Here is a 22,603-nt window from a genome sequence, read left to right as displayed (position 1 = left end):
ATTTATAATACTCGTTGCTAAACTAGTCAGGTCCCGGTGCTTTAGCGACCTTAAGGGTGTTAATAGTTTGCATAACCTCCGCCGTACCAAGGGGTGCATCCAGTATGACTTTCTATTCCTCAGACAGGAGTGGAGTTACCCCAGGCCGAAGAAAACCAGCCCCATGAGTAGTATTTCCAGTCTCAGCTGAGTAAAGTGACCCAAAAAAGGCCCTAAACGCCTCTGTTATCTCATCGTCTCTGGATGCGATTGTCCAGTCTCTTTTTTTAATCTTTTGGATTCTAGTGGCCTGTTTAAATGGTTTTGTCATTTAAGTCAAAAGTCTTCCCGGTTTGTTGCCCCATTTAAAGTATTTGTGCTTCAAGTAATCAATATTGTTCAGTGCTGCTTTGTGAGCTAACATGTCTGCAGCCTCTTTGGCTTCTAGGAATTTTTGTTTTGCCGCGGGGGTTATTAGAAAGTTTGAACGCCTTGTATGTCTGGGTTAAATGTTTCTAGGCTTCCAGAGTACGCTTCATTAGCTTTTTCTTTCTGTAGCTAACATATGCAAGTATTTGCCCCCTTACCACTGCTTTAGAGGCCGCCCAGAATAGATGAACGTCCTTGCTATGTTCCTGGTTGTCTAATTTGTATGTGTTTCAAAAGGTCTGTAAAGACTTAACCCCTTCAGCCCCGGGGCACTTTCCGTTTTTGCGTTTTTGTTTTTTGCTCCCCTTCTTCCGAGAGCCGTAACTTTTTTATTTTTCCGTCAATCTTGCCATAGGAGGGCTTGTTTTTTGCGGGACAAGTTGTACTTTTAAATGAAACCATACGTTTTACCATATGTTGTACTGGAAAACAGCAAAAAAAATTCCAAGTGTGGAAAAACTGCAAAAAAAGTGTGATGGCACAATAGTTTTTGGGATGGTTTATTCACAGTGTTCACTATATGGTAAAACTGATGTGTGGGTATGATGCCTGAGGTCGGTGCGAGTTTGTAGACACCAAACCAAAGTTTGACCAATAAAAGTGGGGCACGTTTTGCGCCATTTTCCAAAACACGTAGCGTTCTCATTTTTTGGGATCTATGGCTCAGTGACTGCTTATTTTTTGTGTCTCGAGCCGTCGTTTCTAATGGTACTATTTTTTGCGCAGATGCTACGTTTTGATCGCCTGTTATTGCATTTTGCGTAAAACTTGCGGCGACCAAAAAACGTAATTTTGGCGTTTGGAATTTTTTTGCCACTACGCAGTTTACCAATCAGATTAATTGATTTTATATTTTGATAGATCGGGCATTTCTGAACGCGGCGATACCAAATATGTGTATTATTTATTTATTTTTAACCCTTTAATTTTCAATGGGGGAAAGGGGGGTGATTTGAACTTTTAGGCTTTTTGTTTTTTTTTAATTTTTTAAAACTTTTTTTTTTACTTTTTTTTTATTTTACTAGTCCCCCTAGGAGGCTATAGCGATCAGCAATCCGATCGTTCTTATCTATCTGCTGATCACAGCTATACAGCTGTAAACAGCAGATTCAGTCACTATCTTTTTCTCTCTGCTCGCGGCCGAGGGAAAACGAAAGTGAAACTTCATAGCTGCAGGCGTCATCACATGACCCTGTGCTACGATGGCAACCACCGAAAGTCAACCAATGGCAACCACCGTAAGTAAAAAAATGGCCGCGCGCATTTAGATCTTGCTGCCAGACTTTGGCAGCGAGATTTAAGGGGTTAATGGCCGCGGGTGGAAGCGATTCGACCCGTGGCTAGCAGGCACACATGTCAGCTGTTGAAAATAGCTGTTATGTGTGCCGACCACCGCCGCCTGCCCACGGCAGGGGGCGGGGCTTAACGGGACACGCTCCATGAAAGATATATCCGTCCATGGTCGTGAAGGGGTTAAAGTCCTCTGACTGATAAAGATACAATGGGAATCTCCATTTCCGCTCTCTAATTACCGCCCCACCCAAACTGGATTTGAATGTGACTGGTGCATGGTCTGATAGATAAATGTCTAGGATGTTCGAGGACATAAGTGAGGGTAACACTGATGAACCCACCAGCCAATATTCTAATCTCGCATGAGAATTATGAACATGAGAGTAGTGTGAATAGTCTTTATCAATTGGATGCTGTAACTGCCAGACGTCAACCAAGCCCAGATGGTCTATTAATAATTTTATACTTCCCTTGTGTGTGGCCAGATGTGGTTTTTGAGGGTTCGATCTATCCAGGACTGGGTCATAAGCCTCGTTAAAATCACCTCCCACTATCAGATTAGAAGTGTTCCACCCTGCTATGTTTTCCAGGAGTTCGGAGTCAAATGTTGTGTCAGGAGTGTTACGTGCATATATGTTAGCTAATCCATAAACCGTACCTTCAATGTTAATTTTGACCAAGAGAACTCTCAATCACATCTAATACCTCATGATTGATGTTTTTATTGATGACAATGGTGACCCCTCTCTGTTTCTTGGTAAAGGATGCCTCAGCACACATGACGTACTTCCTACTCAGAAGAGAAAGGTGGCTACCTTTTAGCTAGTGTGTCTCCTGCAAAAATATGATGCGAAAATTTGAGCGATTCAGATAAAAGGAGAAAAGTTCTAAACTGGTGAATTGAGCCCGTTCACATTCCACGAACACCATATCAGCTCCTGCAACATTAACACTCCTAAGTTTGTTTGGTTAGCCATTACCCAATACCTGCCTTAGGAATTTTTTCAAAGCCTAATCTTTTCTCAATCGAGGTGCTCCACCCAACCCAGCCAGTGAGTAGAGACCCCCACAAAAGGGCACCTTTAGAGATACACAAGCAGAGGTTCCTCCCACCCTCCCCCATCAACACTCTATTAAACCCCCTCATCCCAACAGCAAGGCTTCCTGCCTTCAATATAAAAATACCAATGAATAACCGTAAAATGTCAAACATTACATCAAACAAATCATGCTTGAAGTCACCATGTCAAGTATCATGGTTAGATGGTGAAGGTGACGTTCCTGAGTTTAGGTGGTTCAGGGCCTTCTCCAGATCCCCGAACTCCCAATTTTTCCCCTCCATTGTGAATCGAAAGGTCGCTGGATATTGTAGGCTGAATCGAATGTCTCTTTCCACTAATAGTCGGCACACCGGGCTGAATGCTTTACATTTCTGAATAGTCTTCAAAAATTAAGAGTTTATTGTTGTTGTATGAGAGACCCTTCTCATTCCGGAAAGCCGCCAAGATTTTTTGTTTGTCTTGAAAGTCCAGCACTCTAAAGATGACCGGACGGGGTCTGGAACTTCCATCCCTGCGAGGGGGACCACCAATTCTGTGTGCTCTTTCGATGGCTATCGATCCTGATGTTGTTTTCAATTTTAGGGCCTTAGGCAGGCTTTGAACATTACGACATCGCAAGCCGATGCCGCGATGTCGAGTGCGATAGTCCCAGTCCCCGCCCCCGTCGCAGGTACGATATCTTGTGATAGCTGGCGTAGCGAAAATTATCGCTACGCCAGATTCACATGCACTCACCTGCCCTGCGACCGTCGCTCTGGCCGGCGACCCGCCTACTTCCTAAGGGGGCGGGTCGTGCGGCGTCATATCGACGTCACACGGCAGGCGGCCAATAGCGGTGGAGGGGCGGAGATGAGCAGGATGTAAACATCCCGCCCACCTCCTTCCTTCCGATGGGAGGAAGAATTTACACACTAAGATGTCGAAAGTGACGCCGGATTTGCGTCACTTTCGATTTGACCCCACAGACATCGCATGTGCAATGTTACAACATGCAAAGCCGCCCTTAGGTAGCCATTCTGCGGTAAATTTTTGTAAGTCCTTTGGGTGAACCGACTCGGTGAGACCTACCAGCCGGAGGTTGTTCCGCCTCGACCTGTTCTACAGATCATCCATCTTTTCCTACAGGGAGGCTACATCTTTCTCCTTGACTTCCAGCTTCCTGGCGAGCTCCTGTAAAGAGTCTTCTAGGTCCGAAACGCTCTGTTCCACCTCAGTCAGCCTGGTTCCTTGTGTGTTAACCTGGATAACAATAAGGTCCAGAGAGAATTGGAATGCTGCCAGCCTACTATCAATGACCGGCATCAGCAAGTCCATTATGGCTTTGGTAGTGGATTGGAAATCGGATGCAGGCATGTTGGCCTCTGCTGCAGCCTTTGCCAGAGGGGGTGACTCCTGACTCAGAGTCCTTCCTCCTTTTTTTTAGCTGGTGTGGGAATATTTTTACCTACAAATTTGTCCATGTTGTGTGGAGCTCCAGGCAGCTTCTTTGCAGAAATGTGTGACTGGACTTTAAAATGTTTTTTTACATTTGTATAGGAAGGATAGTTCGTATGCTGAGCCCTGGCCCTGGTTTTCAATCAGTCTGCAGAGCTAATCTATGAGAAGTTCTCTTTCTCCCAGGGAATTCTAGCAAGTCCAAGCTTCCCTGCACTTTTACGCCCCTCCTGCCTTATTCTTAATAACTTTTATTTTTAATAGGGGTTAAAGTCCTTTGGCACTGGGGTCTGTGGACTCTGAAGATGACCCTTTGTAGCCCAGCTACTTTGGAGAGAGGCTGTTTGCTGGAGCTGTGGTTCAGAGCTGGTTTATATGCTTGAATGCAACTTAGATTAGAAAGACTTCAGGGTATCCGCCCCCAGTTCTCTCAGGCAGCTCTGCCCCCACAGCCACTCCCCCTGTCAGCTACTTCCAGCCTCTCTGCTCTCTCCTGTAACTCACAGATTTTCACTGCTTTCTTCTGCGGTAGGGAGGTCCAGGGAGCTCTTCCTACAGCGCCCTGCTGTTATAAATAAACGTCCACCCCTATAGCGAAGGAGGCTAAGGCTATGTTACCACGGAGAAAGTGTCCTGTGGATATATCTGCAGGACATTCCACAGGAGCTTTCAGAAAACCGCAGCACAACTTTGTTTAAATGCTGAGGTTTATTTGCGGAATGTCCTGCGGATATGCTGCCTTCATTCTGCATTGAGGATACAGTACCATGGCTTTGGTAGTGCATCCTCAATGCAGAACAAGTGCTGAGTGATCAGGGAGTTCATACTTACCTCCATCACGCAGCACTCTTCACTCTCCGGCTGTGTCTGTCTGCACATTGCAGGAGAAGGTGGGCGGGCCTGAACTAGCTTCGGCTGTCACATGACCGAAGCTCGTTCAGGCCCCGCCCACCTCCTGCTTCCTGCTCCTGGCTCCACTGCGCTCCTCCCGGAGTCTTCTATCAAGGCAGGTAAGTATGGGATCAGGCGGAAAAATCCGCAGGAATAATTCACATGCTGCAGATTTTTCCGCAGGGAAATCTGCATTATTTCCGCTGCGGGAAAAAAATGCAGCATGGGCACAGCAGCTCCAAAATGCCATAGAAATGGCTGGGGACTTGCTGTACAGCGGATTTTTGAAAAATACGTGGAATTTCCGAGAAAAAAATTGCGGCAAATTCCGCAAATTTTCCGCAGCGTGGGCACATAGCCTAACATAGTAGCATGGAATGTTTGGGGGCTAGGTGATGCACTAAAATATCTGCGATTTTCAAGTTTCTCCGGCAGCTCAAGCCAGCCTTAATACTTAACTCAGAAATACATTTGGTGAAATAAAGAATTTATTTGCTGTGCAAAAAATGGATAACCCACGAGCACCATTCCGTGTATTCCACTCATGCCAGAGCGGTAAGCGTTCTAGTACATAGGATGGTGCCGTTCTCCTATCTCAAATCCTCTGTAGAGCAAGAGGGTAGATACATGTGTCGGTACTTTGTCCTGTACAATGTGAGCTGCATTCTAGTTGCTACTTATATCCCACCTCCGTATACAAGTGAACCATTGAAACGTATTTTTAATTTTATTGGTTCTCTCCTTGAGATCCCCACCCTATTAATAGGAGATTATAATAGCTATCTACACCCTTACTGGGATAAGCTACATACCAGAAATATCTCAGAGGGGTTGACGGCTATTTTCCTTGCTAGAGTGATAGAGGAGTTGGGGTATGTGGATACCTGGCGCATTAGAAACCCTCAGAACCGACAGTTCTCATGTTATTCCAGCTCCCATCAGTCATTGTCCAGGATAGATTTACCCATTGGTAATGCCCAGCTGCTGCCCTATGTAGGCTCGGTTACATATCTGGCCAGAGTGTGTCAGACCACTCCCCACTACAAGGTGCAAGTCAGCTGGCAGGTGTACCGCGGCAGCTTAACCCATTCTAGAAACAGCTAATAGGGGGCTCCCTGACTGACCCTATATGGGAATTTTTTTTATGATGAATGACAGTAAGGCATCTAAGCATATTGTGTGGGACACTAAGAAAGGGTATGTTTGTGGGATATATATTAAAGAAATTTGCACCCAAAAGACGAAAACAAGGGAGTGCACTAAAAAAACCTGACGGATGCCTTGGGGGGTGCAGAGCAACTCTTTATAGATAACCTTAATAATGACACCAAACGAGACAAACCGGACGCAGAGGGATCTGAGCGACCATATGACTACCCTGGCTAATAGCAAGTGTTTTTTTTTTTTTTTTTAGTTAACAGTACCTTATGGAGGGGGAGAGTGTGGGACATTTGCTAGCCACAAACGCCAGGGCGCAGAGAGGCTGGCCTACATTGCCACACTGAAACTTGGCACTGGGGAGGAGGTGGGGGGATGGCAGGAGGATTGTGGAGGTCATGCAGCAGCATTAGGCTACATGCGCACGCTGCAGTTTTTTCTCCACACAAACTGCAACCAAAACTGCACCTTGTCAGAGCCTGGAAATGTAAAAAAAACAAAACAAAACAAAAAAAACGCTTGTAATGTAGGTGCATTTTTGGTTCATTTTTGGTGCATTTTTGTTATTGCGGTTTTTTTAATGGAGAAACAAAAATATAATAGGGTAGGATAATGGATCGATAGCTAGAATAGATGATAGATAGAAAAAAATAGAAAGAATAGCTAGATGGATAGATAGAAAATAAGAACATATAGATTAGATAATAAAGAACAGATTGAATACATAAAGAAATAACAGAATAGCTTGATAGAGGGATAGCTAGCATGGCTAGTTGTTTTTTGTTGTTTTTTTTGGGGGGTAAAAAAATTACGTGGGGTCCCCCCTTTTTCATATCAAGCACAGAAACAGCAGCAGCTGCAGGCTGCAATCCTCAGCTGTCTACTGTACCTTGTCTGTTTATGTAAAATAGAGGAGATCCCATGCTTTTTTTTTGTTTATTTTTTTTAAATATTTAATTTATTGAAGGAAAAAAAAAATGACGTGGGATCCCCACATTTTTCTAATACCAGCCAAAGTGCAGCAGACAACTGGGGGCTTTGCAGCCCAACAATAGCACCCCACAGACGCTCCAGATACGACGCATCCATAAGATGCACAGACTCTTCCCATTGCCCTGGTGCGGTGGCAATCGGGGCAATAAGGAGATTCCCTTTATACCGTATAGTGAGAGGGAATTCCTGAATAGATATAGAGATCTAGAGGAGGCGCTCGGTCAGATTCAAACTGAAAAGGCCCCAGGTACAGTCTCAAAGGGGAATTTTATAAATTGTATACCAAATCTGCTGCTGCCAAGGTTTTTGAATGTGTTAAGAGATGCAAAAAGAGCAGGGGTCCCTCCCTGCATCCATGAAGGAGGCAATAAAATGCATTGATTTTGAAACCTGGGAAAGCCAACCGCGCCTGATTCGTATCGCCCCATCTCGCTTCTTACATTGGACATTAAACTAAACTAATTGCGAAAATACTAGCTAACAGATTGTCCCGGATGATCATGTCAGTGATCCACGAGGACCAGACTGGATTCATCCCAAATAAATCCACTTCCATCAACTTGTGATATTTATTTTTAGGGATACAGCTTAGTTCCTGACATTCGACGTAGCCAAGGCCTTTGATAGTATTGAATGGAACTTCCTATGGGCTGCTTTGGGAAAATTGGGTCTGAGCTCTAGATTTATAAATTGGTTTAGGCTACTATATGCCTTCCCGCAGGCCAAAATTCGGGTCAATGGTTGTACTTAATCGTCTTTTAGCCTGACAAGGGGCACAAGACAGGGGTGTCCTCTCTCTTCCTCCATATTATACTCAGCGGCAATCGAACCATTAGCTGCTATGCTCGTGCCTCCACTGGGGTAAAGCGATTTGAGATCGGAATCTAGAGGATAAAAGGTAGGTGGTAGAGTCAGTGGGTTCAGCAGTTAATGTTATTAAAAAATGTGGAAAACGTTCAGGGCTGTTATTAAACTGGGAGAAGTCTGCCTTGCTTACTATAGATCTACTCCCGCCTAATTTCTCTACTCTGGGCTTGCCAATCCCGATGGTGGATATATTTAAATACCTTGAGATAATGGTCAGTGCCCGACCATGAGATTACTATGCTCAAAACTTAGAACTTATGCTGCTTCACTTTAGGAGTAAGATAGATGCTTGGTGCCAACTCACTTCTGCTGTCCCTTACTCGCCAACTCAACCTGCTAAAAATGGTGCTGATGCCTAGTTGCACCTTCTCCACAACACCCCGATATGGATCCATTAGAATATTTGTTTTGGGAACTGTTGTGGAAAAAGAAAAAAAGGCCAGAATTCGCCTTAAGACCCTGCAGAGGGGGAAGGAGGAGGGGGGCCTAGCAGTCCCCAACCCGTGGATTTACTACATTGCAGCACAGATGTAGCATTTTAAGGGATGGGAGAAGGAAGAAGCATATGATGTTGTGGGTAAATTGGTGAAAATTGAGACACCCAGTGGCTTTTTTGGATGCAGATACTCTCCCAAAAACAGTGCTTCATACCAAACATTTGCACTATTAAATAGGGTAGGCATTGTTGGGAATATTGGGTACAACAGAATTATGGCATAATCACTGTCTATTAGAGCTGCAGTAACTCCCGGGCTGGAGAATGTAGGTGGACAGGGGTATGCATTTGGTTTCTAAAACACATCAGAATAACATATTTAAAAGTTTTGATTAACTTCAGGCCAAATTTGGGATACCCCATAGTTCGTTCTATCAGTATCTACAACACCGACATGCCTATGAGACACAGACACGCCATGTTGCTATTAGTATAGGGCAGAACCACACCCTAGCTGACCTCGGACCACTTCTATGGCATTATCTCTAAGTTATTTACAGTGATGCTACCTAGCTATCTCAACAAATTCCCTCTACAAATTAGAGAGAAGTAGGAGAGAGATGGGTGGGTCCTATGACAGAGGATCAATGGGATGAGGTCCTGTCTCAGACTCCGGGCTTGGCGATCTCTGGAAATCAATGAGACTGTCACAGCTATTTTTGCTGCATAGGGTATACAGGACACCCACTCTATTAAATAAGATGGGGATCCAGGCGGACCTTTGTCCTAAGTGTGGGTGGGGAGAATGCTGACCTCTTACATATGATGTGGTCCTGTGGGAATATTGAAGCACAGGAGCACATATGAATGGCAGTTTTTGGCTTTGATTGAGCAAGTTTTCAGTATAAGACTACAGCCAAGACCAGTTACATGTATCCTAGGTCTCCTAGAGAGGGTTTCGGATTTGAGCTTGTCGGTGGTGGTTGGTATTTAGCGACTTCTATATCAGGCCAGGAAACTGGTGGCTGATCACTGGTTGGATCTGGCTCCTCTGGCCATCGGGGATCTTAGGAAGAGTTAACGCAATACTTCGGTTGGAGATGGGGGGTATACCTCAAAAGAAATGCACTGAAGAAATTCTATAAAATTTGCGGGGGGGTGGGGGGAGGGTTGGTTAGATGCTTCGGGCCTTGCCTCCTAGGCGCTGCTACAAGACAGTATGGGAGACCAGGTCCTTCACATAACTGGTTAATTGTGTTTATTGGAATGGGGTGGAATTGGAATGTATATGGTTGCTGAGAATGATGTGGGATATTTTAGGTCATGTTTAGCATGTTGAATTAGAATAGCTGATTTGAGACCTACATTACAGTTGGGTAGGAACTGCAGGTACACTATTCACTGTATCACTTAGGTGATGTTTTTGTGACTGTTTGTTTTCGTTTATTTTTCTGTATGGTTTTTGAGGGGAAAAAAAGACTACTATTTGTGTTATGTAACTATGCTGGTTAATAAAAATGAACCGGATTAAAAAAAAATAAATAAATGAATTACTACAAAAAAAAAAAAAAAAAAAGGTATAATTTTGTTATAATGCTAAAAACATATACAACTATTCCACTAGTTTGTTAAGTGAAAATTGCACGCCATCAGAAAACCAAGCCTATTTGAAGCTATTCATCTACTGTAATTTCTTCTATAAAAAAAATAAATGCCGAATACAAATAATAATGACTCTTCATACCCTTTCAGTTGAATCAGAAGAGGTTTTCACACTGATCACCGGCTCCCCCTTTGATTTATCCATGACAACTGTTCTTTCAGTTCCTCTACTCTCTGAAAAAAGAAAATATAAATAAAACTTTGTTACATAGGATGAAAAGAGACCTAGGTCCAACTAGTTCAACCTTCCTCCACCAATTGTAAATTTCATCACTAAATCATTTATAACCAACAATGTTGTGTATACTGAGGAAATCATGCAGCCCTGATATAAAAGCTGTTATATAGTGTCTTACATAACTAATTACTACCTCTTGTGTTAGAGCAGTCAGATTGTGGAATGCCCTAACTGTAAAGAATCCTTTCCTATTTAACTGCCGGAATCGCCTGCCACTCGCAGTGAGTGTCACCTGGTCCTAAGTAAAGTCTTTGGAAGGAATAATTCATGTTCCAATCCTTTGTATTGACCACAAATGTATTTATACATATAAATGACATCTCCTCTGAGATGTCTTTTTTTTTTTTTTTTTTTTACATAGTTACATAGGTTAAAAAAAGACCTAGGTCCATCTAGTTCAACCTTCCTCCACCAATTATACATTTTGTCATTAATTTATAACCAACAATGTTTTGTGTACTGAGGAAATCATCCAGCCTTTTTTTAAAAGCTGTTATAGTATCTGCCATTACTATCTCTTGCGGTAGGGCATTCCACAGTCTGAGTGCTTTAACTGTAAAGAACCCTTTCCTATTTAGCTGCTCGAATCGCTTTTCTTCCACTCGCACGGAATGCCCCCTGGTCCTTAGTATTGTCTTTGGTAGGAATAGGTCATGTGCAGGTCCTTTGTATTGACCACACATGTATTTATACATATAAATGAGATCTCCTCAGATGTCCTATTTCTAGGCTAAACATATTTAACTTCTTCAACCTCAGGACATGGGAGGTCTTCCATTCCTTGTAGTAGTCTAGTTACCCACCTTTGAACTGATTCTAACTTCTGAATGTCCTTTTTAAAATATGGATCCAAAAACTGGATCCCATATTCTAGATGTGGCCTTACAAGTGATTTATAAAGGGGTAACAATACGTTGGGATCACGGGATCTAATCTCTCTTTTTATACACCCTAAAATCTTGTTTGCTTTTGCAGCTCCTGCTTGACATTGAGTACTGCTGCTCAGCTTATTTGTAATGAGAATACCCAAGTCCTTCTCCTGTTCTGTAGCCCCGAGTATACTTCCATTTAATGTATACGCACCTTTAGGATTACTCAGTTCTAGATGCGTTACTTTACATTTATCAACACTACATCTCATTTGCCAAGTATCTGCCCAATCTGACATCTTACCCAGATCGTTTTGTAATATTGTACTATCAAGGTTAGTTTTTAATATCCTACATAGTTTGGTGTCATCAGCAAAGACTGACACTTTACTATCAATCCCATCCACTAGGTCATTAATAAAGAGATTTAGAGAGAAAAAAAAAAAAAAAATGGGTCCTAGCTAGAGTTGAGCGGATTGCTAATAATTCGGGTCCGGCGGATCAGTCGCGGGTTGTTACAGAAGTCCGGAAGAGAGAGTGAGAGAGAGAGCGAGTGAGAGAGCGAGTGAGAGAGCGAGTGAGAGAGCGAGTGAGAGAGCGAGTGAGAGAGCGAGTGAGAGAGCGAGTGAGAGAGCGAGTGAGAGAGCGAGTGAGAGAGCGAGTGAGAGAGCGAGTGAGAGAGCGAGAAAAAAATCCCGGATCCGGATCGTGCAGCTGGATTCCCGCGGGCGGCTCAGATCCGGATCAGACGCTGAAACCGCGAGGATCCAGATTTTTACAGTTCGGATCCGCTCAACACTAGTCCTAGCACATTGCCTGTGGTACCCCACTGCTGACTATAGCCCATTTAGAGAATATACCATTTATGACTAAACTTTGTTTCCCATCTTTTAGCCAATTCCTTACCAAGTTGCATATAGTTTCACTTAGTCTCTGCTTCTGGAGCTTCAGTATAAGGCTATTATGTGGTACAGTATCAAATTCCCTTGCAAAGTCCAAATAATTCACATCAGCTGCATTACCAATATCCAGATTTGCACTTACCACCTCATAGAACAGGTTGGTTAGACACGACTTATCTTTCATGAATCCATGCTGTCAGTCAGTTATTATATTATTTTCCGCAATATATTTTTGCATGTCATCCTGTAAAATGCTCTCAATAACTTTGCATACTACTGATGTCAGGCTTACTGGACTTACTGGAGTAGTTGCCTGGATCCACCCTCCTACCTTTCTTAAATATTGGTACCACATCAGCAATCCTGACGCACCAACCCTGTTACAAGCGAGTCTAAGAAGATGAGATACAATGGTCTGTCAATTCCGGAGCTCAATTCCCTCAATATTCGTAGATGAATGCCATCTTGCCTGAGAGATTTGTTAATGTTTCATTTACTCAGACGCAGGCATACTTCTTGTGTTACAAATAATTGTATCAGGTGGTGATCTTTGATTTTTGACTTGTTGAATGATCCCTGGAACAGTCAGTTCCTTGGAGAACACGGATGAGAAGTGCCCTTCTAATACCTCAGTCTTTTCTTTGTCCTCTAACTAACTTATTACATTTTAAAGGGGCAGATACTATCCTTTACTTTCCTTTTGGCATTTATGTATTTATTAAAGATTATGGGATTTATTTTACTGTCCTTAGCGATTTTTTTCTTCAGTAGCTAATTTCGCTTGCTTGATTTCTTTATTTGATTTCTTTCTTGCTTTTCTCTCTTTTTTTTACATTTCCTATTGATATCTTCATACTCCTGAAATGCTATTTCTGTATTCTCAGCCTACGCTGTTGTGATCCAGTAACCGTGGAAGATTACAAAACAATCCCATTAGTAGAAAAACACCAAGAAAAACAAGAGTAGTTGGAACCTGAGCTGACCGCAATCCCCTAACTATCAGACCACACTAGAAGTAGCCGTGGAGAATTCCTAAACACCTAGACGGCACGTCACACCCGGAGAAACTAGCTACACCTCACAGATAGAAATGAGGAAATCTTACTTGCCACTGAAAAGTCCCCAAAGGACTAGCCAGCCCCTGACATATAAATATTACGGTGATGTAGGAAAACACGATACACAGATAGGAAAAAATAGATTTAGCAAAGGCTAGACCCGACTCCCTAGATACAAAGGAAAGAAAAGGAAACTGATTGCGGTCAGTACAACACCCTGCAAAAAATTATTATCTCCTGATAATAAAAATGGCCCCGAAGGTCGAATGACCTCACCCCCACTATATCAGGTACTCTTGAAAATAATGGGGGAACAAAATACCAAAAAGAACACAAAAGTGCAAATAATCAAGTTCAACAGGCAGAATCCCCCTTTTCTTGCAGAAGCGCTAGCAAAGGGGGAAGCCCCATGGTAACTAAACTAGAAAAGCAAATCTTCACCTGCAAGAAAAAAAGATTCCAAACAAAACAAAAAGAAAAACAAACACCCTAAAGGTGTAAGCCAGGAAGCAAAGCAAAAGCTTGCAAACTTATCTGCAGAGGTGTTGCACAGGAAAACAGAGAAGGATATAACTCCAAGCCAGGTTCAGAGACTGACGATAATTCAACTATCACCGGCACCAGCAAGGCAAAAAGTGCTCTCCTATATTGTCCAGGCTTGTCTGCAATAGGACTTCCTTAATTCCCAATTAACGCCGACAACAGTCTGAGTCACAGATTCAAACTCCGCTTCACTACCATTTCTGGCCATTAGAGGGAGCTCCAAAACCGCACCCACACAGACTACATTCACAACACTATGCCCTTTGTTTTTCTTTTATTATACTTTGTACTGTCTTATTGACCCATAGTGGTTTCTTTTTATTCCTGGACATTTTATTACCAGAGGGTATACGTTTTTTACAGGACTCTAGTAGTATATCCTTAAACTTACCCCATTTATGTTAGGTATCCCCAGTTACCATGAATTTGTCCCAATCTACACAATGAAGCTTTTCCCTTAATTTGTTGAAATCAGCTTTCCTGAAATTCCAGGTTTTAGCATTTCCCATTTCAAATGTGCTACTGAATATTACTTTGAAGCTTTCCATAATATGATCGCTGGTGCCCAAGTGTTCCCGGACCTGTAAATCTGAAATTGTATCTGGTCTATTTGACAGGACCAGACCTAGCAAATTATCTCCCCTTGTTGGTTCATCTACCATCTGAGAGAGGTAATCGTCTTGAACAGTAGATAAAAACTTACAGCTTTTAGCACAACCCGCAGATTCTATGTCCCACTGAATGTCTAGATAGTTGAAATCCCCCATAATAAGGACCCGATTATAATTATTAGCTGCCTTTTCAATTTGTTGCAGCATTTCACCATCTACCTGTTCAGGCATGTTAGGAGGCTTATAGCAAACTCAAATTAGCTTTTTTACTAAGCTAAACAATTCCAACTTTTTCAACCTCTCATCATATGGGATGATCAAACTCATCAAACTACTGTTACATAAATCAAAAGTGTATATAAAGATATACTTTGTTTTTTTTAAACTATTGTAAAAGGGTTGCTGGTCCTATAGTCGATGGGAGGTATGTGTCGCAGAGATGGTTATCCTCTGTGATGTAAGCCCGGGAGTAAGCTCCAGTACAGGTAGTGCTGGGAGAATATTAGTGCATAACAGGGCCGGGTTTACGAGCAGCTGGAGAGATGGGTGGGCCTGGCTGCTCACATACCTCCACTTTTGGGTGTGGTTGTAGATCTAAAAGGAGACCAGGAGTCTCAGTGTGTCTGGGTTGGGAGATTTCTGGACCTTAACAGAGAGGAGCTCTGTGTGAAAGAGGACTGTTTATGCCCGCAGTGACACGGACTTATTGGGGTTTTTGTTTTATACCTTTGTGGCCGAAAGGGCTTGCTTTATGTTTTCCCCTGAAGCAGGTTATGGGACTTTCAAAATAAACCTGCTGGACTTTTTCTAATGAAACCGTTCCTGTCCTTACCTCAACCCGCAGCCGAGTGAGTAGCATTGTTACACTATATATTTTACTCTTTACTCATCCTTCACCTCTCTTCCAGACACTGTAGTAATACAGTGATAAGATACACTTATAGAAGAACTCAGACTGTGTATTTCACGTTATTAAATTGACTTATTTATCTGCGGTCATTCTTTTGCAATGACAATGTTTATCTTTTATAGTGTACAGCTGGTTTTCATGCAGCTTGTCTGCCAAGAACTTTAACAAATATTTGCAGTAGTTACAATCCAGGAGAGCGGTTAACTTCTAATATCCCAGCCACAGCTCTACAACCTATTGATTTATATACAGCAGTTAATTACTCCTCTCACCAGTCAGCTCCTGACAAGCTGCTGTTACAAGTCTTGCAAAGTCATTTGACCCCCAGCACTAGCTTCTCTTAGGGTCCAGTTACACATAGCGATGTACCAGCGAACCGACCTGGCAGGGATAGCTGGAACTTCGCTACATGGTCGCTGTTGAGCTGTCAATCAGGCAGATCTCCACAGTGACCAGCCATCAGCCACCAACGACCCGTTTAACGACGGCTCCCTGCACACTCAGAACCGGTATTCGTTGGTCTCCCGCCATCAAACACGCCGATCCGTGCTCCACAGCAGGAGACCAACAAGCAAAAAATGGTCCTGATCGTTTTGTCACGATCAGCAACCTCGCAGCAGGGGGCCGCTCGCTGCTGCTTGTCACACACAGCGATAATCGCTGGCGAGGTCGCTGATACGTCACAAAACCTGGTACGTTTAAGCGATCTAGCTAGCGATCTCACTATGTGTGACGGGGGGGCTTTACAGAAGTTCTCCTTATCTCAACTATCAATTTCCTGAGCTGTGTGTTTGTTCAAATGCCCTTTTGTCTCTATATGCAACTACAGAGATAGCAGGTGTAGACTTTAGAATAAACCACTGATACAGTGAGTTACAGAAGAGCTTGCGCGGATCTTTAATCGTTCTAATATTCCAGTTATGCTACCCAACAGAACGGTTACTCAAGGAAGAGTGCCCACCTTGCTAAAAAACAGGAAGTGAAGAGCTTTAAAAAGAAAAATGCATTGCTTGGAGATTCTTAAAGGGAAGGTATCGTCAAAAAACAAAAAAATAATAACTGAATAAATGTGAAGTAATAATGTTTAAATGTTTTGTTTAAATATTTTTTTTTTTTTTTTTTTTAATTGTGCAAAATATAAAAAAAAATAAATAAAAAGTTTGATATTTTCCACTGTTAAACACTAGGGGGAGCAGCTTCTGAAATCCTACTGAATTTCCACTGCATAAAAAGCTCAGATTACAGCCTGCCGTAAAGTGGGCAGAGTCTGCTCTCCTGTGTGTGATGGCACGCCTCCCCCCTCCTAATCTGAGTGTTTACAACAGATAACAGAGAATGACATGTAGGGACACAATGCACAGCCATTTTCCTGGTGACCACAAATGTCTAAAGTGTCACCAAGGACAGCAGGAGTATCATACAGGATAGGATTAGATACACGGCTCTGCAGACAGTATCACACCGGACATGATTAGATACACGGCTCAGCAGACAGTATGACACAATAGGATTGGATACACGGCTCTGCAGACAGTATCACACAGGATAGGATTAGACACACAGCTCAGCAGACAGTATCATACAGGATAGGATTAGATCCGCTTAATCCACCTCTCCCCTCGCTACTCCCCAGCCTCGCCACTCTGCCAATCACTTCACTGGCTTCCCATCGCCTAACGACTCCAGTTCAAAACATTAACCATGACATACAAAGCCATGCACAACCTGTCTCCTCCCTACATCTGTGACCTAGTCTCCCGGTACCTACCTGCACGCAACCTCAGATCCTCACAAGATCTCCTTCTCTGCTCCTCTCTTATCTCCTCTTCCCACTATAGCGTACAAGATTTCTCCCGTGCATCCCCCATACTCTGGAACGCTCTACCTCAGCACATCAGACTCTCCACTACCGTGGAAAGCTTCAAGAGGAACCTCAAGACCCACCTCTTCCAACAAGCCTACAACCTACAATAGCCCTCAGTCCAGTAGACCACTGCGCAACCAGCTCTGTCCTCACCTATTGTACCATCACCCATTCCCTGTAGACTGTGAGCCCTCGCGGGCAGGGTCCTCTCTCCTCCTATACCAGTCTGTCTTGTACTGTTAATGATTGTTGTACGTATACCCTCTCTCACTTGTAAATCGCCATGGAATAAATGGCGCTATAATAATAATAAATAATAATAATAATAATAATGCTCAGCAGACAGAATCACAAAGGATAGGATTAGATACACAGCTCAGCATACAGTATCACACAGGATAGGATTAGATACACAGCTCAGCAGACAGTATCACACAACATAGGATTAGATATACAGCCCTGCAGACAATATCACAGGTACACACACAGGTACTCACATGCAGTGGCGCGCACGTGCACACACACACACACATACACACACACACAATCACCCCTGATGGGGACCTTGTGCCCCACACACACACACACACACACACACATACACACACAATCACCCCTGATGAGGACCTTGTGCCACACACACACACACACACACACACAATCACCCCTGATGGGGACCTTGTGCCACACACACACACACACACACACACACACACACACACACACAATCACCCCTGATGGGGACCTTGTGTCACACACACACACACACACACAATCACCCCTGATGAGGACCTTGTGCCACATACACACACACAATCACCCCTGATGGGGACCTTGTGCCACACACACACACACACACACACACACCTTTCACATCTTTCCTCCCTGTGACCTCCGGTGGGCGCTCCAGGCAGCTGTGCTGCTTGCCATCCTCCCCTGCGTCCGGCCGACATTTCACACATCCGATCGCATACACTCACACATCCGATCGCATACACACACACACTCACGATATCGCACATACCTGTACAAATCGCGCGCACACACTCACAACATCCGGAGAGATCACATGCTGCCCATGTGATCCTCTCGCAGGTCCTGGAAGCTCACTGCACAGCATCGCAAGCGCCGACACACACTCACAATCACCCCTGATGGGGACCTTGTGACACACACACACACACACAGCAGCGGCGTGCAGAGCTGGGGGAGCTGCGGCAGCGGGCAGAGCGGGGACTTGGGAGAACGGAGGGAGGGGGGTGTCATTGGAGACGGTAACGGCAGGGGGGAGGGGCGGCTGCAGTAGCTGGGGCAGAGCAGGGGCTGGGGAGAACGGAGGGATGAGATGTCATCGGAGACAGTAACGAGGGGAGGGGAGGGGAGGCGGCCCGTACTCACACATCCCGGCGGGTGACAGGGGTAAAGTGGAGCAAACAGCACACGCTGTCAGCTCCACAATAATGGCGCTGGTCTCCTCCCTCTGTTGTGTTCTGGACAGCCCAGGGGGCACATCCAGGTCACAGCAGACGCCCACTGTAACGTATGGCATGGGGTCGGAGACTATCAGAGTCTATGCACAGGGGCTGTCATAAAGGAAGGAGTTACTGTCATTACACACACAGCAAATCCAGCATGGCAGTCCCCAGTGCCTCCAGTAAAATAAGAATTACATAAAAACTAAATAAGCTGCGATTTTCATTTTGTATTAGAAATACTTGATTTTATAAACACTATTTTTAATACAAAAATAAAAAACCGCGATACCTTCCCTTTAAGAGTACACTTTAAGAAGGACTATACCAAAAAGCAGAGCTGCATGTATGGTAGTTACCAGAATTCATTTTTTAATGTAGTATAAATGAAGCATTTTTTTCTCTGTATTTTTGTGCAGAAAGAAAAAAAAAATCTAAATGGCAAGAAAACAGCATATTGCTAAAGTGTATTCTGGTTCATATACCTGTAAAATACATGCTGGGAAAAAAGCTGTAGATCTGAAAGTGTGAACATGACCTAATAGTGTGATCACAGCATTTTCTGGCCATGATTTTAAAAAAATAGAGCTAAAAACAAAATTTATCACGATTTCAAAATATTGCAGGAAAAATAAAAAAGTGAAACACAATGACATTGTGTGAATGTACATTAAATGGGTATTCTCATCGCCAAGATATGTAGTAGGTGTAATGAGAAGTATATTAGAAAATACCTCCAATTAAAAATATGGTATAGTTTTCCTTTTTAACTATGTCGCATACCATATGTGCAGGGCATTACTATAAGATAGTGGTCATAACCATGGTTACCTAACAACTAACTGTCACTATATGAGTGGTCATAACTGATACCTAAACTGCAATGCCCTGCACATCAGGTAAGCGACCACGGCTAATGAGGAAAACTATACTACATTTCAAATTGGAAGTATTTGCGAATATTACTACACCTACTACATATTGGGATACGATCTTGGAGATGGGAATAACCCTTAAAGGATAGGGTCATATGGGCAAATGAATAATGCTGTTTTATCCATGTGTCAAATTCTTACATCTGTGTGATTTTTTTTTTTTATGTCAACATTTTAAACCTACATGATCAAATACAGTTTCTTAGGGGTATTTTACATGTTGAGACATCGCTAGCATCGGCTAGCGATGCCGAGCGCGATAGTACCCGCCCCCGTCGCACATGCGATATGTGGCGATTGCTGCCATAGCGAACATTATCGCTACGGCAGCTTCACACGCACATACCTGGTCGGCGACGTCGCTGTGACTGCCTAACTATCCCTCCTTCAAGGGGGAGGTGCGATCGGTGTCACCGCGACGTCACTAATCGGCCGGCCAATAGAAGCGGAGGGGTGAAGATGAGCGGGACATAACATCCCGCCCACCATCCTTCCTTACGCATTGCCGTCGGGACGCAGGTAAGGAGAGGTTTGTCGCTCCTGCGGGTTTACACACAGCGATGTGTGCTACCGCAGGAGCAACAAACATCGTACCTACGGTCGACCCGACATTATGAAAATGACCGACGCTACACAGATCACAGATTTTCGGCACTTTTGCGATCGTTAATCGGCGCATCTAGGATTTACGCGTTGCGATGTCGTTACCGGCGTCGGATGTGCGTCACTAACGACGTGACCTCGACAATATTTCAGAAGCGTTGTCGCAACGTGTAAAGTACCCCTTAGGGTAATAATTGCTCCATCTATAAAAATCAGATGCTATATGTATGGGATCCGTTATTTCGGGGGGGAATGGGGGGCTTTCACATTCAACATTATTCATAACAAATATCACTAGTCTTTTGCAGTGTACAAAAAACAGTTTGCACTCTGATAATGCTAAAGTATGGAAACCATGAATATGTGAACATGGACCTGCATTACTGCTAAGGAAAATCTAAGAAAAATGAGATATTTAGCATATATAAATGGCCATTTATATATGCCCCTGGGCAGATATACAAATGACCATTTATATATGCTAAATATCTCATTTTTCTCAGATTTTCCTCAGCAGTAATGCAGGTCCATGTTCACATATTCATGGTTTCCATACTTTAGCATTATCAGAGTGCAAACTGTTTTTTTTGTATTTTATGTCATGTTCAGTTATGCACCTGTTCACACGTCAGGTCAAGGAGTGCAGTCAGTCTTTTTAGTCTTTTCCAATGGACACACTTCGTGTGAAAGAAAAAAAAAATAATCTAAACAGCCCTATTGAATTACTTGGACAGCACACGTCTGTATAATCTGCTTAACTTAAACACAAAAGGCGTCAATCAGACCAGCCACCCATCCCACTCGCATGTGAAAAGAACAACTGACTTAAGGTACACACACAGCGATCTGTGCTTCACAGTGGGAGAGCAACAACTAAAAAATGGTCCAGGACATTCAGCAACAACCAGCGACCTCACAGCAGGGGCCAGGTTGTTGCTGGATGTGTCACACAGCAACATCACTAGCAACTTCGCTGTTACGTCACAAAAGTCGTGCCTCAGCAGCGATGTTGCTAGCGATGTTGCTTAGTGTGACGGTACCTTTATTTCAGTGTGCAGGATCAGATTTTTAATCAGTGTCTCGTCAATGTGTTCGTTTTAACATTAGTAATTTTCTCAACCTGACTGCAATTGTGTTGGCAGGTTATGACATATGCTGTTCGTGTTTTGGGCAGGATTAAATCGCCTGATAGTATACTATACTTTAAAGGAAACCTATGTCAAAATAAGAGTACCAAAATAAAAAACTTTAAGCACAGGACTAAATTTTGAATAAACTGGACAATAAAAGACCAATATAGCTTTATAAAAGAAGTTTTTAAAAAAAAAAATGGTAAAAAGTGGGAAAAAAATAAATGTGGTTGAGAATGCTTCCAGAAGAAGCAATGAAAACAAAATGGCTTCCACCACCTTTCAGAATAAGCATACACAAGGTAACATACCCGATCTATTAGCTCTTGAGCGATCTGAGGTTCCACTCTTGTGCTCTTCTTTATCTGTATCAGTTTTATCATCACTTTTACTAGGCACATCCTCTTTCTTGCATGGAGAAGCCCTTAAATAATTAAGTAAAACAATGCTTAATATATGCAATAACCATGAGTACTTCATAGTTTTCAATAAACATACGATAAAAGAGGGAACATGGAATGGTAAGTGTGGGAAGGCGACTGCTTTGGTTTCCACTAATACATAAAAGAACATTGCTAACATATAAAAGCCAGAATTAGTTCGATGGACATCCGTGCTTTACATACAATTTTATGATACATGAAAACGCAAGTGATGAGCATGCATACTACAGCTTCACCCAATTTACAGACCTATCCTCAAATCCCATTTTCCGGAGTACCACCCACAAAAATCTCCATTCTAGGCTGTCGAATGCCTTGGCGGCATCTAAGGACAGAATTGCTCTCTCCCCCGGACTCTCAGCACTATGTTGCAGTCCTCAATATAGTCTCCTAAGGTTCATGGATGTATCTCTACTTGGAATGACACCCGTTTGGTCACTATGCACAATGGATGAGACAACTCGGGACATTCTGGCAAGTACCTTGGCCAGTAACTTAAAGTCTGCTGGTAGAAAAGAAATCGGACGGTATGATTCTGGGGCTCTGGGATTTTTCCCTGGTTTCAGAATTAGGACTATTAGTGCTTCTTTCATAGAGGGTGGAAAAACCCTCTGCCTCTCAGCCTCTTCAAATACTTTAAGCAATTTGGGTAGTAACAGAGGAGCATAAGGGTCATTCCGTGTCAAGTGGACCAGTGGTCCCCACTCGACGTTCTCAGATTTTGCTGAAAATTTATAAGGATGTACATGTATGTTTGAAAAGAGGTTCTGTAAATTTTTAGGGCCAGATCTAAAATATATTGGGCACTGTTGACCTTTCACT

The 22,603-nt window shown here is 43.2% G+C and overlaps 1 protein-coding gene across 1 annotated transcript in view; it reads right to left on the bottom strand.

Annotated features, from left to right (window-relative positions):
* Positions 1–22,603, bottom strand: part of LOC142303971 (scaffold attachment factor B2-like) — an 812,977-nt gene that overhangs the window by 590,631 nt on the left and 199,743 nt on the right. Inside the window, exons 10-11 of the mRNA XM_075345939.1 lie at positions 21,650–21,762; positions 10,286–10,377 (exon numbers count right to left, since the gene is read on the bottom strand). Coding sequence (XP_075202054.1) covers positions 10,286–10,377; positions 21,650–21,762 — 205 coding nt within the window. The remainder of the gene's footprint in view (positions 1–10,285; positions 10,378–21,649; positions 21,763–22,603) is intronic.

The sequence above is a fragment of the Anomaloglossus baeobatrachus genome, chromosome 1 (assembly GCF_048569485.1).
Source record: "Anomaloglossus baeobatrachus isolate aAnoBae1 chromosome 1, aAnoBae1.hap1, whole genome shotgun sequence".
Taxonomy (NCBI): Eukaryota; Metazoa; Chordata; class Amphibia; order Anura; family Aromobatidae; genus Anomaloglossus; species Anomaloglossus baeobatrachus.
The sequence above is the reverse complement of the archived record's forward strand: the minus strand, read 5'-3'. Positions and strand labels throughout refer to the sequence as shown.